The 18,219-nt window shown below is 45.1% G+C and overlaps 1 protein-coding gene across 1 annotated transcript in view; it reads right to left on the reverse strand.

Annotated features, from left to right (window-relative positions):
- Positions 1 to 241: 241 nt before the first annotated feature.
- Positions 242 to 18,219, reverse strand: part of ERP27 (endoplasmic reticulum protein 27) — a 28,575-nt gene continuing 10,597 nt past the window's right edge. Inside the window, exons 4-7 of the mRNA XM_066634483.1 lie at positions 13,225 to 13,341; positions 9,099 to 9,224; positions 3,025 to 3,219; positions 242 to 310 (exon numbers count right to left, since the gene is read on the reverse strand). Of these exons, the coding sequence (XP_066490580.1) occupies positions 272 to 310; positions 3,025 to 3,219; positions 9,099 to 9,224; positions 13,225 to 13,341 (477 nt within the window). The 3' untranslated portion in view covers positions 242 to 271. The remainder of the gene's footprint in view (positions 311 to 3,024; positions 3,220 to 9,098; positions 9,225 to 13,224; positions 13,342 to 18,219) is intronic.

Genomic DNA, 18,219 nt, shown 5'->3' on the forward strand with positions numbered 1-18,219 from the left:
CAGTGGCCCATGACCCAACCATTTGAAATGCATTACAGAACTCTAATCACTGGGGGGGGAAATGAAAAGGTGGAACTGATCAAATGCGCAAGAAAGGATAAGTGTATATGAAAGCACTGGGGAAATCTGGAACTCAGTTGATGCCTGGCATGTTTCTGTTGTTTCAGGATCTTCTCATGGTTGAGCTGCAGTTGATATTTTTCCCACTAAGAGCAGCTATGGAATTACAGCAGACATATGTTGTTGTTGTTGTTGCAGACTTAGAATGGAGTCAGAGTTCCTCTTTGTCCTCTGACTTGAGGTTTTCTTTCTGAAACAAAACAGAGCCAGAAGAACTGTGTCAACATCACAATTTTTCATGGAGGGAAGAAGGAGCAAAGTCTTAAGATGCAACTGGTGCGGCCAGTGTGTCCCTCGGTGCACTCTCATCCCATTCTAGTTGCCTTAACAACTTAAAAATCTTCAATACACAAATATTCATCACTCTCAATCCTGAGAACTGAGATGCGTCTTAGAGATTCCATTCCCATCAGTGAACACTGACCGACAAACTGGAGAGCACAGCAACTCAGGCAAAACAAACAGGCTTCCCCCTCAGTTGGGAGGCCATCATCCTTTTAGGCTACAAGTCTTCAGTCTAGGAACATCTCAAGTGCCATACAACTTTTAATATGCTAAAGGCCTGGCAGAATCCATAGTCGCTCAGGAAACAACTTACTTCATTGCAGGGAAGAACTGTAGTTCAGTGGTAGGGCATACCAAAGATCTCAAGTTCAATACCTGGTATCTTCAGGTAGAGCTAGGAAGGACCCTCATCTGTAACCCTGAAGAGCTGCTGTCAGTCCATGATACATGACTGACTACACAGACCAGTGTTTTGACTATTTAGAAGGCAACTTCAAATACAACCCAATCCTAACTAATGTTTACAACAGAACAGAGGTTCCCCTGTTGCAAATGGCGACATGGTAGCATGCACAGCATACCACCAGTGGCTATTTTGGACTTGCAGCCACAAACAGTGGCCTCCACAGCCAACTACCCATGGAAGTGCAAGTAAGCCAGCACAGAGGTGTGAGGAATGGGGTGGAAAGAGGAGGGAGTGTCTGAGCAAGGAGGGGGCAGGAGGCAGATCAGGGGAGCAAGGAGGTGGATCTCAGTGGCAGTGACTTGTGCTGGAATCCTATCCTTGTCCTTTCTTCCCTACTCTCTGACTTACAGTGGCAAAACAGCTGGCATAAAGCCAAGGAGACCTGGGGAAGTGGAGGCCTATCCTGAGGTAATAGAATGCAAGTTCCCTTACTTTGAGGAGGACTCAGTGACTGCCCCCCCCACCTCAATGCAGTGCACGCCCCACTAGAATGGCTGCATCAGGGCTGGGAGAGTTCGGATTGGGCTCTAAGTCACAGAAAACTTGAACATGGTTTACTAATTTTTGCTTAAAAGCCTAAACTAATTAAGACTCAGCTGAAATGTCCAGTGATAAAATGAGTCTTAGAGTGGAGGATGCAAAACCTGCTCTAGTCCTACAGCAGCATTGCAAATATCCTGCCTCTAGCTCAGGGCTCTCCAAACCCCAGCCCGTGAGCCAGATCCAGGATTTGGAAAAAGTCCTACCCCCCCCCCCATGAGTGGCACTTACCATTCTGCATCCCTGTGTACAGATCGGCGTGAAAGAAACACAGCACCGCAGTAGAACGGGACAGGGAGGGCTTTTTTGAAACACAGTAGTTTCCAGTTTGGAGACTTCTGCTTTAGCCAAACCACTAAGGGGAATTCTTTACCAGCCAGGTAAACCTGGTAAACCTGGGCAGGGGTGAGGGCAGTGAAACTCTTCCTTCTGCAGAACAGCAGCAGCAGGCCTCAGAACTCTAAGGCTGCTTCTGTCAAGGAAATGAACCACCTCTGTTTATCCCAGCAACTCCCAGTCTCTTCCTGTCGTTCCTGAGCCCCTGCTCCTACACACATATTCCACCACAGTTCCCCATTTTTCCATGAGTCTCCTTCCTTCGTCCCTGGAAAGAAAATAAAACAACGGAACCAAAAATGTTCCAAGTGTTGCAAAAACAAGTTATGAAGCCAGAGAGGAAAACATATAAATTAAATATAATCATTCACATTTGTCCAATTTGCATAATTTATTCCAATCCTAGAATGGCAGGTTTGGTGGAATTATTTTTAGCACAGATCTCAGAAACGTTTGATTCGGAAGCGTTTTCGATCAAAAGGATTCCAGAGGCAAAAGAGAGAATGTCTACGTGGGCACTATTTTTCTAGGACGGTTGTTCACAGATTTTGTATCTGTCCCAAAGAAAGTGACCCTGAGCTGGGGCCTAGGAGAAGATTAGTGTGTTGCTACTATGTCTGAGGAGCTGCTAAAATGATATTGGCACCTGCAGTTTCTGCTGTATGAGGACTAACCTACAACATGGTTCCTTCTCCTTCCAGTTCCTGCCATGCTGAAATCAGGGTCAACCAGGTCGGGCACTGGGCAAGGGCCCATGACTGCGGCCCACACCCACTGACCCCCGGAGAAGTGGAGGGGTGTTCGCTGTTGCCACTGCTACCAAGGAAACCCTGGAATGCAACAGGTTGGCAACAACATGATTGGAATTCTCCATACAAATCAGGTGAACAAATTATGCTAAATTCATTCTGATAAAACAGCTAGTGGGGAAGAAACATCATCTTGGAGCCAGGCTAACCTGCAGAGGGATAGTTGAAAAGAGAAAGCAGTGGGTGGGTTAGGATTTAGAGGCAGGCAGCCCACAGCTTTCCCTCTGCAAATGTTTCCCCTAGTCTGTAGACGAATGCCCAGTTCTACACTACCTAGGCTAGAAACATGGGGTGGGGGGGGAAGCAGGATGCAGGTGTAGAAAGAGATGGTCTGAACCCCATCAGCTCTGTCAGCCTTCTTCAAACAAAACAACACAGAGATTTAAAACAGTGGATGCAGTATTTCCAGCTGATGGGAGAGGATGGGCAGGAAGACTAGATTGGCCAGCCCCAAAGTGCACTCATCACCTGCATTCTCTGTAAGAAACCATTGCAGAAGTTCTTCACGGTCTCCAGAGAGACTTCATCCAGAGGCAGTACATCCTGTTCCTCATCTGGTGTGTGGTATGCAGCCAGTGCAGGCAGCTGGGACTGCTTCAAGTGAAAATAAGACATCACCCGATCATTGCCCTTTGCATGGACGTCCACCATGATAAAAAGTATCTGCACAGAGAAGAAGAGAATGACAAAGAGGCAGAGAAAGAGTGCTCAAACAGCCAAATAAACATTATGTAATGAGAGAGAGAGAGAGAGAGAGAGAGAGAGAGCAAGCATACATGTACACAAAGGACAGAGTGTGGATCGCACAATATGAGGCTATATGGCTCAGCATAATACCCCTCTGGTCTTTTAGGCAGAGACCTCTGGACTAGCTCCTACCCAAATTCACATCAAGCTTTGATCCTGTACATCTCATAGTCTTTTCATCTATTAAGGCAACATTTGTATAGGAGTGGTTTGGATCTGGAGGGAAAAATCCACATGAGATCACCTACAGGTTTGTGAAGCCCCGGTGTTTAGACCAGTCACTTAAGCAGAACCAAAAATCTAGAAGCCTAAAATTCTGACTCAAAGTGTCCTCATCTCAGTTCAACTGGCAAGCACAAGGGAGAGTCATGCCATCTCTTGGAGCAAGTTCTTAAGGCATATGGAATGTTCAAAGGTACTGGGACGAGGCAGCTGGAATAGCAGTTCCATTGTCCACTCCAAGTTTTCTCCCCACAATTCAACTTAAGTGTCACCAAATACATAATAGAAATGTAGGTTCTTCAGTGTTAAGAAGGAAACAAATCCAGAAAGTGCGATCAAATACACAGCACTTCTGCTTCTGGACATTACTACTGATATTAATGGCAAAAATGTCCTAACTGATTTTATTTTCAGGCTTCTGGCATGCCACAGGTGCGAGCCTTTGGAGTGAGCCAAAGGGCAAGAGCCAAAGGGCTCTTTTCCATGGCTCTTCACCCAGAAGACTGAAGAACTAGGAGGTTAGATGATTGTTTCCTGCGCCCCTTGTGGGCCCTAGCTGGCCCTCCTCCCTGGTTTACCTACACAGCAATAGGTCAGGCATTATGGCTGCTTTTATTGCCGCTGGTTTTGTTGTTTTATTATCTATTTTATTGTTGTTGTATTTTATAATTTTATGTATTTTATGACTTTTAAGTGTTGTTAGCCCTTTGGGAAGAAAGGCAGATTACAAATCCAACAAATAAATAAATATTTAAGTAAATAGGGAGGAATCATATCAACACTGAGAGAGAGGTAGAAAGGACTGTATGTTCTATGTTCTTAAGGGACAGACAGCCTAATCCTGAGCTGCCCAGAGCACAGGGCTGCCACAGCGCTGAGAATGGATGCCGCAGCATCCAACACACAACCAGGCAGCCGCCAGCAGCTTCTCGGGAGAAGAGGACATTTCTTCCCTTCCCCCAGGTAAGGAAACTAGCGCTGTAATGGGGCTATTCGGCTGGCGCAGAATCAGAGAGCTCCATGTCGGGCCACATAGCCTGATACAGAGCTCAGGATCCCATGGAGTTGAGCTCCAGTGGTCCTGCCCTCTGCCCACCCTGCTCCCTCACCTACCTCACCTCCTCCCCCACTTTGCCCACCCTCCGCCCACCTCCTCCTGCCCAGAACGCCTCCTCCCTGTCTCCCCCATGCCCCCATCTACCTCTCCACCGCCCAGCAGTTTGAGTGAGCCCGGCTATCCTCTGGCTAGCCCAGCACCTGCTGGCACTGGGCTAACTCTAGCGCTTGCCGGTGCTAAGCCCCGCAAACGTGCCTTATGGCACATTTGCGACAATGCACACTGGCAGTGAGCTGGTGCGCACTGCATAGGATAGGGCTCTGAGATTGGATGGTTGTGGAGGTATGGTAAGAGTGGGAGTTAATTGCGAGAGAGCCAGGAATATTTTATTTCTTATAACAGAATTAAATTAGAAATGAACAGGATTGAGGAAATAAAAATGGATTTAACTAAGAAATTAAATAAGATTTAAATAAGAACAAAATTAAAAAATAAAAACAAAAAATCAAAAAACCAAGCATATGGAAACAAAAATCTATTGAAGCACAACCACAAAACCATTTTAAAATGAAAATACATTCTTGCACACCTCAACAAGTAGGAGCAATGAGGATGTGACCTTACAATGTATTGGCAACCTTCAGTCTCGAAAGACTATGGTATCGCGCTCTGAAAGGTGGTTCTGGCACAGCGTCTAGTGTGGCTGAAAAGGCCAATCTGGGAGTGACAATCCCTTCCACACCGGGAGCAAGTGCAGTCTGTCCCTGGTCTGTCTCCCTGGCTATGGGCCTTCCTTCTTTGCCTCTTAGCCTCAGACTGTTGGCAAAGTGTCTCTTCAAACTGGGAAAGGCCATGCTGCACAGCCTGCCTCCAAGCGGGCCGCTCAGAGGCCAGGGTTTCCCACTTGTTGAGGTCCATCCCTAAGGCCTTCAGATCCCTCTTGCAGATGTCCTTGTATCGCAGCTGTGGTCTACCTGTAGGGCGCTTTCCTTGCACGAGTTCTCCATAGAGGAGATCCTTTGGGATCCGGCCATCATCCATTCTCACGACATGACCAAGCCAACGCAGGCGTCTCTGTTTCAGCAGTGAATACATGCTAGGGATTCCAGCACGTTCCAGGACTGTGTTGTTTGGAACTTTGTCCTGCCAGGTGATGCCGAGGATGCGTCGGAGGCAGCGCATGTGGAAAGCGCTCAGTTTCCTCTCCTGTTGTGAGCGAAGAGTCCATGACTCGCTGCAGTACAGAAGTGTACTCAGGACGCAAGCTCTGTAGACCTGGATCTTGGTTTGTTCCGTCAGCTTCTTGTTGGACCAGACTCTCTTTGTGAGTCTGGAAAACGTGGTAGCTGCTTTACCGATGCACTTGTTTAGCTCGGTATCGAGAGAATGAGTGTCGGAGATCGTTGAGCCAAGGTACACAAAGTCATGGACAACCTCCAGTTCATGCTCAGAAATTGTAATGCAGGGAGGTGAGTCCACATCCTGAACCATGACCTGTGTTTTCTTCAGGCTGATTGTCAGTCCAAAATCTTGGCAGGCCTTGCTAAAACGATCCATGAGCTGCTGGAGATCTTTGGCAGAGTGGGTAGTGACAGCTGCATCGTCGGCAAAGAGGAAGTCACGCAGACATTTCAGCTGGACTTTGGATTTTGCTCTCAGTCTGGAGAGGTTGAAGAGCTTTCCGTCTGATCTGGTCCGGAGATAGATGCCTTCTGTTGCAGTTCCAAAGGCCTGCTTCAGCAGGACAGCGAAGAAAATCCCAAACAAGGTTGGTGCAAGAACACAGCCCTGCTTCACTCCGCTTCGGATGTCAAAAGGGTCTGATGTGGAGCCATCGAAGACAACAGTGCCCTTCATGTCCTTGTGGAAAGATCTGATGATGCTGAGGAGCCTGGGTGGACATTCAATCTTGGGGAGAATCTTGAAGAGGCCGTCTCTGCTGACCAGGTCGAAAGCCTTTGTGAGATCTATGAAGGCTATAAAGAGTGGCTGTCGTTGTTCCCTGCATTTCTCCTGCAGTTGTCTAAGGGAGAATACCATATCAGTGGTGGACCTGTTGGCTCGGAATCCACACTGCGATTCTGGATAGACGCTCTCTGCAAGTACCTGGAGCCTCTTTAGTACAACTCGGGCAAACAGCTTTCCTACAACGCTAAGGAGAGAGATGCCGCGGTAGTTGTCTACTACCCTGATTCTACCCTGAGGGTAGATTCTACCCTGGGGGCTGGGGGCTAAGAATAGGCCCTCAGTTTGGCTGTACTTGTCGTAAGAGGCGACTAAACAGCCACCGGGTAGATGGGACTCGTCAGCCTAGGAAGGCAGCTCATCTAAGAGAAGGAAACTCTGACCTCAAATCTCCACTGCCTTGTGGCTACATCCAGTTCTGGAAAAGGCTTCAGGAGTCAACCTCGAGGCAAAATCAGGAGCCGGAGTCCCTTAGGCAGTTCATGGCTGAACACAGTCACGTTCTGGCAACTCCTGCGACGCCGCTGGAACCAACCGTATTGGCTTCTGCCTTTCCATTGGACCATTCCAGCGACGTGGAGAGAGGGGATTTGCTGCATGGGTAACAGCCTATCCTCCATACCTTCTTTACCCAGGCTTCGCGCACTGGAGAGGACACTCCAACTTCGCCATACGGCATCGGCACAACACGGGAAGCAGCAGTTTACCGGTTATAAGTCTTTGCTCGATTGGCGTAGAGCATGACACCAGGGGCTGCTTCCGACGGTGGGAGAGATCATTGCATCTCATTGGGCAGCTACCGCCCGCCTTAAGCTGGGCAGTCCCCAGCCAGTAAGGTGTTGCCTCGATCTTACAATATCACCCACAAAAAAAGGGGAAAGAGGAAAGGTAACTTTAAAAGAATAGAGAAGCCACAAAAGTTACACTAAAGTAGTGCCCAATAGCCCTTTCAGCTACACAATGAACACAAGGAGGGGACGAGGATCACACCTGCTATTGCTACCCCTGATTGCCATGTATCTATCCCAGCGATTTTCAACCAGTGTGTGATGGCACATTGGTGTACTGCAAATGGTCCGCCAGTGTGCTGTAGGAGTTTGGAGAGGGACATTTATTAGTAGGGCCATTGAGGGATGTGAGCCCCCTGCCGGCAGTGTGGTGTGTCATGTCAATTGTCAAATACCAATGGTGCGCCCTGACAATTTTAGTGCTGTGAGATGAAAAAGGTTGACAATCCCTGGCCTATCCACAGGTCTGCATAGAGCCTACAGACACTTGGATGTGCATAGGTTCTCTTCATGGGATTGAGAGGACTAATGCAAAAGGCAGACTTCCTGTCTGCACACATATTTTTACATGTGTTGGAATGGCATGAGCCAAAATGCCCACCCACCCCCATTTTTCCCATTCTGTTCACAGCAGGGACATGTGGTGGGTGGAGAGGCAGGTGAGGCAGTGCCTCCCCACCGGAGTCTTTTGAGAAGCAACACTGCCATGGGAGATGCTCAAGCACTCACAACCCATATGTCCCTGATTCACAGATGGTGAAAAGAGGGAAGCGGTTTGATGGGCAAGGACTGTGAATTGCTGGTGGTCTGAAACCCACCAGTGACAGTAGTATTCTTCCCCACAGTCTCCAGTTTTTTCCCCCAGGGTACCCTGCCTCCTTGCTGAATGATGCTACATAATCACGTCAGGAAGACTGCCATTGTCATCTTTGTGAAACAGACAGCAGAGGCAAAATATGGCAAGGTGTAGGGAGGACTGAGTCAGTCCCCACCTCCTCACTTAATATCTGAAAAGGGCTCTTGTTTCTGAATTTCTTTTTGGAGTGTGCATGCTATTGCTACACATGGTTTTTAACACTGGATGACTATGGATTTTGAACGCATATGTCCATGTTGATTAGAACTACAGAGTCATAAAACCCGTAGACATCCAGTATAATATAGACTCTCCCCTTTCTTATTTGGCGATGACTGGTGCTAGTTTTGTGTTTTATTGTGATATTTTAAGGATGTTTTAATGTCTATGTTGTAAATTACCATTTTAAATGTGATTTTATGGTTCTGGAAGCCACTTTGGGTGCTCTTTGGGGAGAAAAATGTGATACAAGTTGAATAAATAAATATGTGTGTGTGTGAGTATGTGACATATGTATAATATAAAGTTTTAATTTACTTTTGTGGTATAATGTTAGGGAACTCTTTGTTGTGAGGGATTTCCTCAAAGATCAACTACCAACTCTGAATTTTCTACAGTTTCTTTTCCCTATCACACCAGTTGTTTTCCTCATAAATTAAGGGCCCAATCCTATTCAACTTTCCAGTGCCAATGCAGCCATGATGCAGCTCCAAAGTAAAGGAACAAATGTTCCCCTGCCTTGAGGAGGTGTCCTATAACTGCCCTCCACACAGGGTGCAGTACGTACCCCATTGGCACAGCTCTGGAAAGCTGGATAGGATTGGGTTCTTTATGTAGTAGATCTGCTTCTTGCTTGTAGGATCCCAAACTCCCTTCACATCATGGGCCCAAATTCTTTCAGACTCACCTGACCTTGGAAGAGTTTTGCCGCCTCTCGGTACTTTTCCATCCTCTCCTTGTGCTTTGGGGATGATTTGTCAGTGAACAAAAGAAGGTGGGTCTCCACAGTGCAGCTAAAGAGGCCTACTGCAGTCTGCCAATACACCATCAGAGGAGAGATGAAGCAATATGTTGGTTGAGGAATGTGAATTCTGTGGCACTGCTGCAAAACCAAGTTCTAGAACCTTCCATGTTTAAAACATGAGTCAAGCCGTCAGGATCATGAGAGTGGTTATAAATTTGAAGGAACAAATACTGAGTGGGTGGGTGATGCAATGTGTTAAACATCTAGAGATGGAAGGAGCAGAGTTGAAGAAACCCAAATGGTGTGTTAGTTGCTTCATCTGAACTTCCACCCGTTGTTGTGTTCTCTTTCATTGTGTTTTTTATTTCCTTTCCATGTTATACATTACATGAAGTGTTGAGAAAAGGAAAATGTCCATGTGAAACTTCACATATGCAATATATGAAGAATTCCTGAATTCAGACATAAGCTAATGGCCTGGATTCAAGCCAAACAAGGGGTTCCAAACAAGGATAAAATTCAGATGAGGATTTTGAAACATGGTTTCTTCACAAGATCTCAAAACCCAGAACCCCAAATTATGGTGAAATTCACATTTTAATGGGACAAATTTAACAATGAAATGCATGTTCTTTAGCATTTTGCTGAATTTGACTTTCCACAATACACATTTGAGATTTCAGATCCAAATTCTCCTTTGATGTTTATTTTAACTTTTGCTGTTTGCGTGTGTTCTAAGTTCTGCAGCTGCACCATTCAGGAGAATAACAACTTGATTGAGTCCTTCTTAAAATAAAGTTTAAAAAAAAATCATTAACATGTCTGAAAGATAAAATGTTATGATCATAAGAAATGTATAAACTGACAAAAAGTTGATTTACGGCCCAATACTGTGAGCGTGGTGCACTGCTAGAACTCATGTTCTGGTGGCTCAGTGGGCTTTACAGTGGTCCCAAAAGGCAGTGCGCCATTTTGCACAGCCAGATGGCCAACTGGGCAGAATGGAGCATGGAAGGGCAGGAATGGAGTGGAGACCAGGGGTTGTGTATCAAGGCCGGGAAAGGGGGCAGTGTCAGTGGTAGCAGCTCAGCCGATATCCTATCCCCCTTCCTGGCGTCAATCCACATTCCCAGGTTCACTCAGACTTGCACCTGCAAAATCGCTGACACAGGGCCAAGTAGACACATTTGGGCAGTGGATGCTTACCTCTGGGGAAGGGAACAAATATTCCCTTTGCCAGATAATTCCGGACTGTCCCCCTCACAGGATGCAGCTTATAATAATAATAATAATAATAATAATAATAATAATAATAATAATAATAATAATAATAATAATACAGGTATTTCTAAACCGCCTTTCTTGGTCCTCAGATTTCTCCTTAGACTTTATTCAAGGCGGTTTACATAGGCAGCAATCCTGTAGGGATTTTTACAATTTGAAAGAAGGTTCTATCTTTCAAGAAACCACAACATTCAGATGTTTCGTTCTTGATCTGGTCGCACATTCTGGCCTCCATCCTCCCACGCTCAGAGCTTATGTTCCACTAGTGTGGCTGCATGGGGGGGGGGAGGGTGTTACATAGCATTAAGCTGCCAAATGATTAACAGCAAAACCCTAGAAATGCCTACACAGGAGTAAGTCCCATTGTGTCCATTGGGGTTTACTCCCAGGAAAGCATATACAGGATTGCAGCCTAAGAAGCAACAATGGTTGCAAACCTATATGTGCTGATTCGGAAGTGAGTCTCATTGAGCTCAGCAGCGTTTACATCCAAAGAAACATGCACAGGATTGGGCTGTGATGTACATAAAATTGTATAAAATAATATCTTTCACCCATGTTTATGATTTTATACTTTATTTTAATGATGGACTTAATAAGGTGGCTGTTTCGCACTCTGAGTCAGATTGTTAAGCCTAGGAATTGAGTGATGGGCAACACCGTGAAAACATTGAAACAGTGGCCAAGAACTCACATGTGTGTACCCTTATTCCTACCACCACTACCACTGCCATTTAGAAAAACACCAGTTTGAAGTTAACTCTGTTTGGAAGCCACCTGGCTAAGCAAAGTGGATGGAGGCTCACACCAAAACAAGGCCTGGATCTCTCCATATACTGTATTCTCTGGTGGGATGACTGAGCAGCACACACAGTAGGTCTCTGTGAAGAGCAACTGGCCGTCTGGCACTGCCAATGGTTTCCTTGCCTAGTCTCCAGTTGGTGGACAATTTGTCATCTGACTCCCCCCCCCCCCACTTCCTGAACTGCAGCAGCCGCTCCCTCAAGCCAAATACAGGCCTGAACAGCCTGCAACTGACCTGCTACCTCATCATGCGCCACTCACAGCCACAGGCAGGAGAGAGAGGCCTTCTATCAAACCCTGCCAGCTTTTCTATGAAAAAGAGGAAAGTGTGAGTGGATTCCAGAATTAACAAGAAGAGGTCAGCGAGTGCATTTCTCAACGCCTTCCAGCTTTATGAGCCCTGGGACTTCAACAGTCTGGGAGGTCCAGCCTTCTATGACCTTCAGGCTCCTCACATAGTTTCTTACTCCACAGGGATCACTAGACTGAAGCAGCATGTAGAAAATGCAAGAAATACAGGAAAGAGCAAAGCATGGTTTTTGGGTACAGGTGATCCTTCTCCCATCCATCTGCAGTCTGAGCAGATGGCTATGTCGCACTTATGAACTATAGAACTGAGATCCCATTTCCTGCCTGCTGACCTTGCATAAGAACATAAGAAGATGTTGCATGATGTGTATTAAGCAGGTACAATATTCTATGAACTTTGTAGTGTGACTACACTGCAACCCTGTTGGTGTGGCAACCATGAGCCTGAAGGTGAGGACTGCCCACAGCTTCCAACAAGTGGAAGAGATCAGTGGATGATCCCAGCAATGTTGTCCATGAAGATAGAGATGATCTGCATCTAGGACAGGCCTGTTCAATTTGTGACCTACCAAGCTGTCCAAGCTGTGTACAAAGGCCCACCAGGGACTCCATAAGCCTCTTGTTTTTGCTGCATACCTGAGACTGCAAAAATGGGTGGGGGGTTATCAAACACCTGGAAGGCTAAAAAACATGGATGTTTGAATGTATTCAGCTGGGGGGGGGGGTCCCAAGCTGTGTAGGTCTAATCTAGGACCTCTCTACCTTTCTCCAGCACTAACCAGCTGCCTTTGTTGTGGATTAGGGGACAGACACATGGGAGCTTTTGGTACCCCAAATTCAGTGCAAAAGTTGATGTGAAGGAAAACAGCAAGCGCCAAAGGCTACAGTACACACTGCCTGGCATTTTACTTCTCTCTACCCAATGTGCAGTACACTCTCCAGGCTGACTCTGAAACTCCACTGGATTGCCATGCAGGCCAGTAGATCAGCACATGCATGTGGCTTGCAGGGACAAGAAGCAGTGCTTGAATTATGGAGATGGAAAGGAAGGGGGCCTTTAATGAAATCCACAAGCAGCCCCCTTACTACCCCATTTTTGCCCAATCATGCCACCATAATCTTCTCAAAACAGTAGTTCTCTTGGCTCCCTGTTATTTGAGCACTGACAAGATGCCCCCCATAAGCATGTCAGCACCAGCAATGAAAAATGCCCTACATGGTATCTATAGGAGCATATGTATATAACTTTTTTCTAGTCTCTCCTGTAAAGCCTGCAGAGTTAGGGCCATTTTTGCTAGTTTTTGGACCTTAAAAAGGACTTGGAGGACTCTCATAAACTTGAAAGGCATCTCAAGTTGAAGTTTCCTTTAAAAAGTATCTGAGTCACTAAGCATGGCAAATGGCTTAATACAGTCACCATGTCTCATAACACGCAAGTCCCTCTGCCTGGCAGGAACTAAGTGTAATGGACCTATATAAATAAATGATTTATTGTCTGGTGGCAGAAGTTGCAATGGCACTCCTCATTCAAATAAAATTGGTGCCATGTTGAGTGGAGAGACAGTCTGTCTACATAAGAGTATCAAATTTATGCATTTGTACTCTCAGAATGAAAGAGTGAACTTGGAAATCAAACTTACAGACCAGCCCATTTTAGAAACGTTTTCATTACCATAGGGTTGTACTCGGTCACCCAACGGAGGCCATGGATACGAACAAATCGGCTCAGTTTGGTGGCATCAATTTCATCGCTTTCTTTGATTTCTAAATCTTGCCTTTTGTTGTCCACCTGAAACAAAGCAAAGAGTGTTGCTGCCATTGCTTTGCTCCAGTCTTTGCTCCTCCCAAAATAACTAATAGAACCATAGAGTTGGAAGGGGCCCACAAGGTCATCTAGTCCAACAAGATCATCATTTAGGTAGGGAGGAAGGGCTGCCAACAAGATCTCCTGGGTCTAGTACCTTGTTTGTATTCAGGCACCTCTCTTGAGGGAGGTGTGATCCAGAGTCTTGTGACAGAGGTGTTCTGCCTCCCCATGAAACTTCAGGGAAGCCCCCACACTCTCTCCCTTGTATACACACCCATGCATTCCCAAATTGCACCTAAAATTGACACCTAAAATTGTCATGACTTCAGTAGTTCCTTGACAGAACTCTTTTCTTTTCCCAGTTGCCCGAGGTAACTGATACAGAGCACACTAGAAATCTCTAAAGATTTCCGTGATTACTGTTATCAGTTGCATCAAACAGCCTTGGATTCTGCAGACATGGGGATTAGCTGATAAAACGTTTGTGGAACCTCTGGAAAGAGAATCTTTAAACCAATCTTAATCACTCTCCTTTTTGAAAATATTCATCTGCTTAGTTCATTACTTCTAAACCTAATAAACACTGGCACAAGCATGTATGGATTTCCTGGAAACATTGTGAAAGCACGAAATCTCTCCAATAAATAGAAGGGTTTTTTTTCCAGAAAAAAAATAATCAGTCTTCACAAACACCACTTTAGGGAACGATCACTTTCTGACATCTTTCTGGATCTATTTCATTCACAGGAAGGCAGAAAAACAAACCTTAATAACAAATCCCAATGGAACAATGAGGTGCATGCTTAATCAGCCAGGGCCAGTTCAAGTAGTGCGGGGAGCCCCAAACGATGTCAAAACTAAGAGGGCCCGTCCCACAAAATGACTCCCCCCAAGAAATGTATTATTTTAACAGAAATGACAAAGAAAATAGAAATATTAAAGCTTTATACTGGCATCTGTTCATAAGCAAAGGTCATTTGTTTCTCAGCAGATTATGTAATACTTGAAAAGTTCCTATTTAGAGGCCCCTCATTATACAAGGCCTCAAACTGTAGCTTATGTAACCTTTGTATAAATCCAGCCCTGAATTGGTCCCACGGATACATAGCCCAGCAGCATGTAGCATGGCCAAACTCTTGGGTAATGGCCTTGTAAAACCACTATGAACTATAACCTTAGGAACATTATTATAAGTTTCATATGGGACTTAGGAAATGCGCACATATGTACCCATGTTCTGCTATGGTCTCTTTTTTTAGAGACTGGTATGCCCCCAGCCGTCTTTTCCATGTATAGTCCCTGCCACTGGTTCTTGAACCTTCATCTATTGCTATCCACTTTCAGACTGCAGAAGAGGGGCTTGAGGGTTGATTCTTCTTCACCAGCCTGGCAGGAAAACAAGAGCAGCTCCATGGAAAATAAGCAATGTTAAACTGGTACTAAACTAACCAAAGAGACAGAGCACACAAGCCGATTGGCAGTTTCAAGGACCACCAAAGTCAGTGGAAAGAGTCCCAGCTACTTCAGTAGGCCTGGAACAAACATCAGGTATGCAGACTTCTGCGAAAACATAAGTTGACCCTATTCCAGAGCTTTGCATATTTTGCAGCTAGATAAAGAATCTTCTGTATCATACAGTCAACATGTGTGTGGTACCAATACCCTAAAAACTCCTCAAGGAATTGGTAAGGGGAGGGGTAGTGAACCCTCTGACCCCATCAGACTGGACCAGGAGCTGATAAATGATATTTTTATCCCTCTTTTTGGACAGAACTTGTTTACAGCTCACATCGTACATCCATCAAAATATTTAACACAGTGCTGGTGGCAGACATTTTAGTACTTTAAAAGTAATGAGAGAAAGGCTCTGTACAAACTAAGAGGACACAAGAGACAAGATGAGTGGAGGAAACAGGTAGAGGGAGATCGGTTTGATAACAAAGGGGGGGAAAAGCCCACATCTAATTTTCGTCCCGAAACAGGAAGTGGTGGTGGTTGTTTTTTTTTCTTTTTTCAACATTCTGAAGCCTCTGGGAGGACTGCAGAGGGGGTTGCAGGTTCTCCAGACCCTCCGGAGAGCCATATCAACACCCAGGTAAATTGGAAAATCCCTCCCCTCCCCTCCCCAGCAGAAGCACAATTTCCGACTTCTGCTGCTGCCTTTTCCAGTTTCCCTGGTGGGTCGCAACCCACCAGTTAGGGAACCACTGCATTAGGATAGGGCAAAACTGCCTCTGACTCTGAAAACATGGACAGTGCCATTTCTTTGTGAAGGAAGTCAGTTTGTGCAAAGGAAAAGGATATAAGGACACAGTAGTTCTAAACACGTGCAGAATGCACATTCAGATACACAGATAGCAGAAGCTGGTTAAATTTTTTTTTTTTAAAGGATGTTCTCATTATTCATAATACCATCCCAATTGTAACAGTCACGCACTGCAGTAGAAATGTATTCAACTGGAGCACTGGACATAACAGAGGAGCAAGTGAAAATGTGATGCTACCAGAAAAGTAAGCCTGATGAAATTGGTGGATTTACTAAAAATGATGGAAAGAGTCTTTTCTTCCATTATGAAGACTCCATAGGGGAAAGACCAGTGATCATAAATGACTAATATGCATTTGATGGGAGAAGAGGCAAGAACTACAGCTTGTGCCATTACTTTAACTTCTCCAGTTACACGAACCAAGAATCCTGCTGAGCATTTAAATCATGCTGTCATTCTTCTGACCCCGATTGTTCTTTCTCTGCTACGCAAAGAATGATCAATTGTGGTTAAGCATCTTGTTTATTGCAGACATTTTTATTTGCTTGCACACGGCTTCACATTGAACGTGAAGCCTCATTTGCTCTTCTTTCACTCCTTCCAAATTTTTTCAAGGAAAAAAAAAACCCTTCTATATAAATTCTCCTTCTTTTTAGGAGATGCCTGGCAAATCTTTATACAATGTGAAGCCACTTTCATTCTAGCTCCATCTATTCACATATAAATAAACCAAAGCTCGGAGAAATGGAAAAATCTACCCAAAATGAGAGCCTTCCCCTAATGAAATAACTATCTTGAAGACCCCTCATCCTGCAAAGTCAAAGGAGATTTAAAGTGTCTTTGGAAGAGAAAGATTATGACTAAGTAAAAAATAGTTCCATTATGCCTGGTTCTCATTTGCAGCACCTGCTGAAATAATATAGAGGGTTAATGGATAAAATGGTGAATAATTCTGAAGCACCATCCAAATCTCACTTTATTTCATATATTTTGGGGAAAGGCAACTGTCTCTTTTGAAACAAGTTGCTGGCTGCCCCTTACTTTTCTCCTTGCCTGACAATATTAAAAATCTCAGACGTAGGTGTAACCAGGCTACCCTCTCCAGCTATGAGATAGGAGGCTATCATTGGTAGGTCACATCCCTTGGCCTGCTCAGAGAAGAATCTGCACTCTCAGAATTTTTAAAACTTCAACTGGAGATAGAATGCGTGGGGATGACCCAAAGAGGTGAGGCTACCAACTTTTGTCTGGCAGAGCTCCTGTGTCTTTGAGAGGTAACAGGCAGAAATTTAGCAGGTCAAGCTTTTCCTGGAACTGAAGCAACTGAAACCATGGGAAATGCTATAGTGTCCTCATGGTGTCAGGCAACTGCTTGTTGGCAACCTGAGTGGGGATGAAATGGGCAGTGCATTGTCCTGTTCCTCTCTTCTCTGTCTCCCTGTTCATGGACTATTGCAACTCTCGAGGAGGAAGAGGATGCTGACACCCTGAATGAGGATAATTCCCATCCTAATAAGAGATTGCCTCATTTCAGTGCCACAAAATTAGCGCAAAAAAGTATATGTGGAACTTCAAGGATCTGAGGTTTGGAAATGCACTACGACCAGTTGCTACTATTGTGACACAAAAGCAGAAAACGTCTTACCTAGAAATAGTTTCAGGTAAGCGCATGGCTGTAGCTCCACACAGTGCCCACCAAATAGAGCTATTAGGACAAAGCAAACTCTCCAAGCACACTGATTGGTTGGGCTGATCTGGATCTATTCTTGGTGCATACATTAACTGATGCTTACAGCTCAGGCTTATGTCTGATAGTACAGGAGGCATAGTACTCCTTTGCCTTTTTTGAAAGTAGGACCATAACAGCTAGATTCACTTCAATGGTAAGCCAGTCCCTTGAAGAGCTGATCCATTCTTCTTGTTACTGCCTATGGCTCCCTCTCTATCATCAGTTCCTCCCAGTTGCTTCCCAGGCATCCTCTCTTCCCCAGTTGCTACTTAAAGGCTTGCCCACCTCCCCACCTCACCCTTTTGCTTACCACTTATTAACCTGATGAAGAGTTCTATTGGGCTCAAAAGCTTTGTCACTTTTTGGTTGGATGTCATAAAAGCCGTCCCCTACTCTGGATTGTCAATTTTTCTTTAATGGACCAACACATAAGATTTTGTGCCTGTCTATATCAGAGAATTAAGAAAAAGACCAGAGTTCAGTGAACTTCTATCTTTCAATTAGTAGCTGTCATCGGCTGTAATAGCCTATGGACTATCACAGAGGGATCACTCTGCCCCTGCAACTCTATAATCTGACATGCCTACAAAGAGCCACAGAGTTCACTGTCAATCATTATGCACTGAACCCCTTTGGCTATTCTGCCACATTATATGATGAACGAATTGGACAAAAAGAGCAAAGCTAGACAGCTGTTTCAGGATACTGCCTAGACCTAGAAGTTGCAACCAATATATGTGTGCAAAGTAGCCTGAAAGATTTCCTGTGCTGGTCTATGGACTGCACTGTTCAATTGGCTAGTGGGGGCTGTATTTGTACACCCCCTCCATTCCTCCTTTCACCTCAGCCAGGAAGTAAATAGGA

The sequence above is a fragment of the Tiliqua scincoides genome, chromosome 7, assembly GCF_035046505.1.
Source record: "Tiliqua scincoides isolate rTilSci1 chromosome 7, rTilSci1.hap2, whole genome shotgun sequence".
In the NCBI taxonomy this organism is placed as follows: domain Eukaryota; kingdom Metazoa; phylum Chordata; class Lepidosauria; order Squamata; family Scincidae; genus Tiliqua; species Tiliqua scincoides.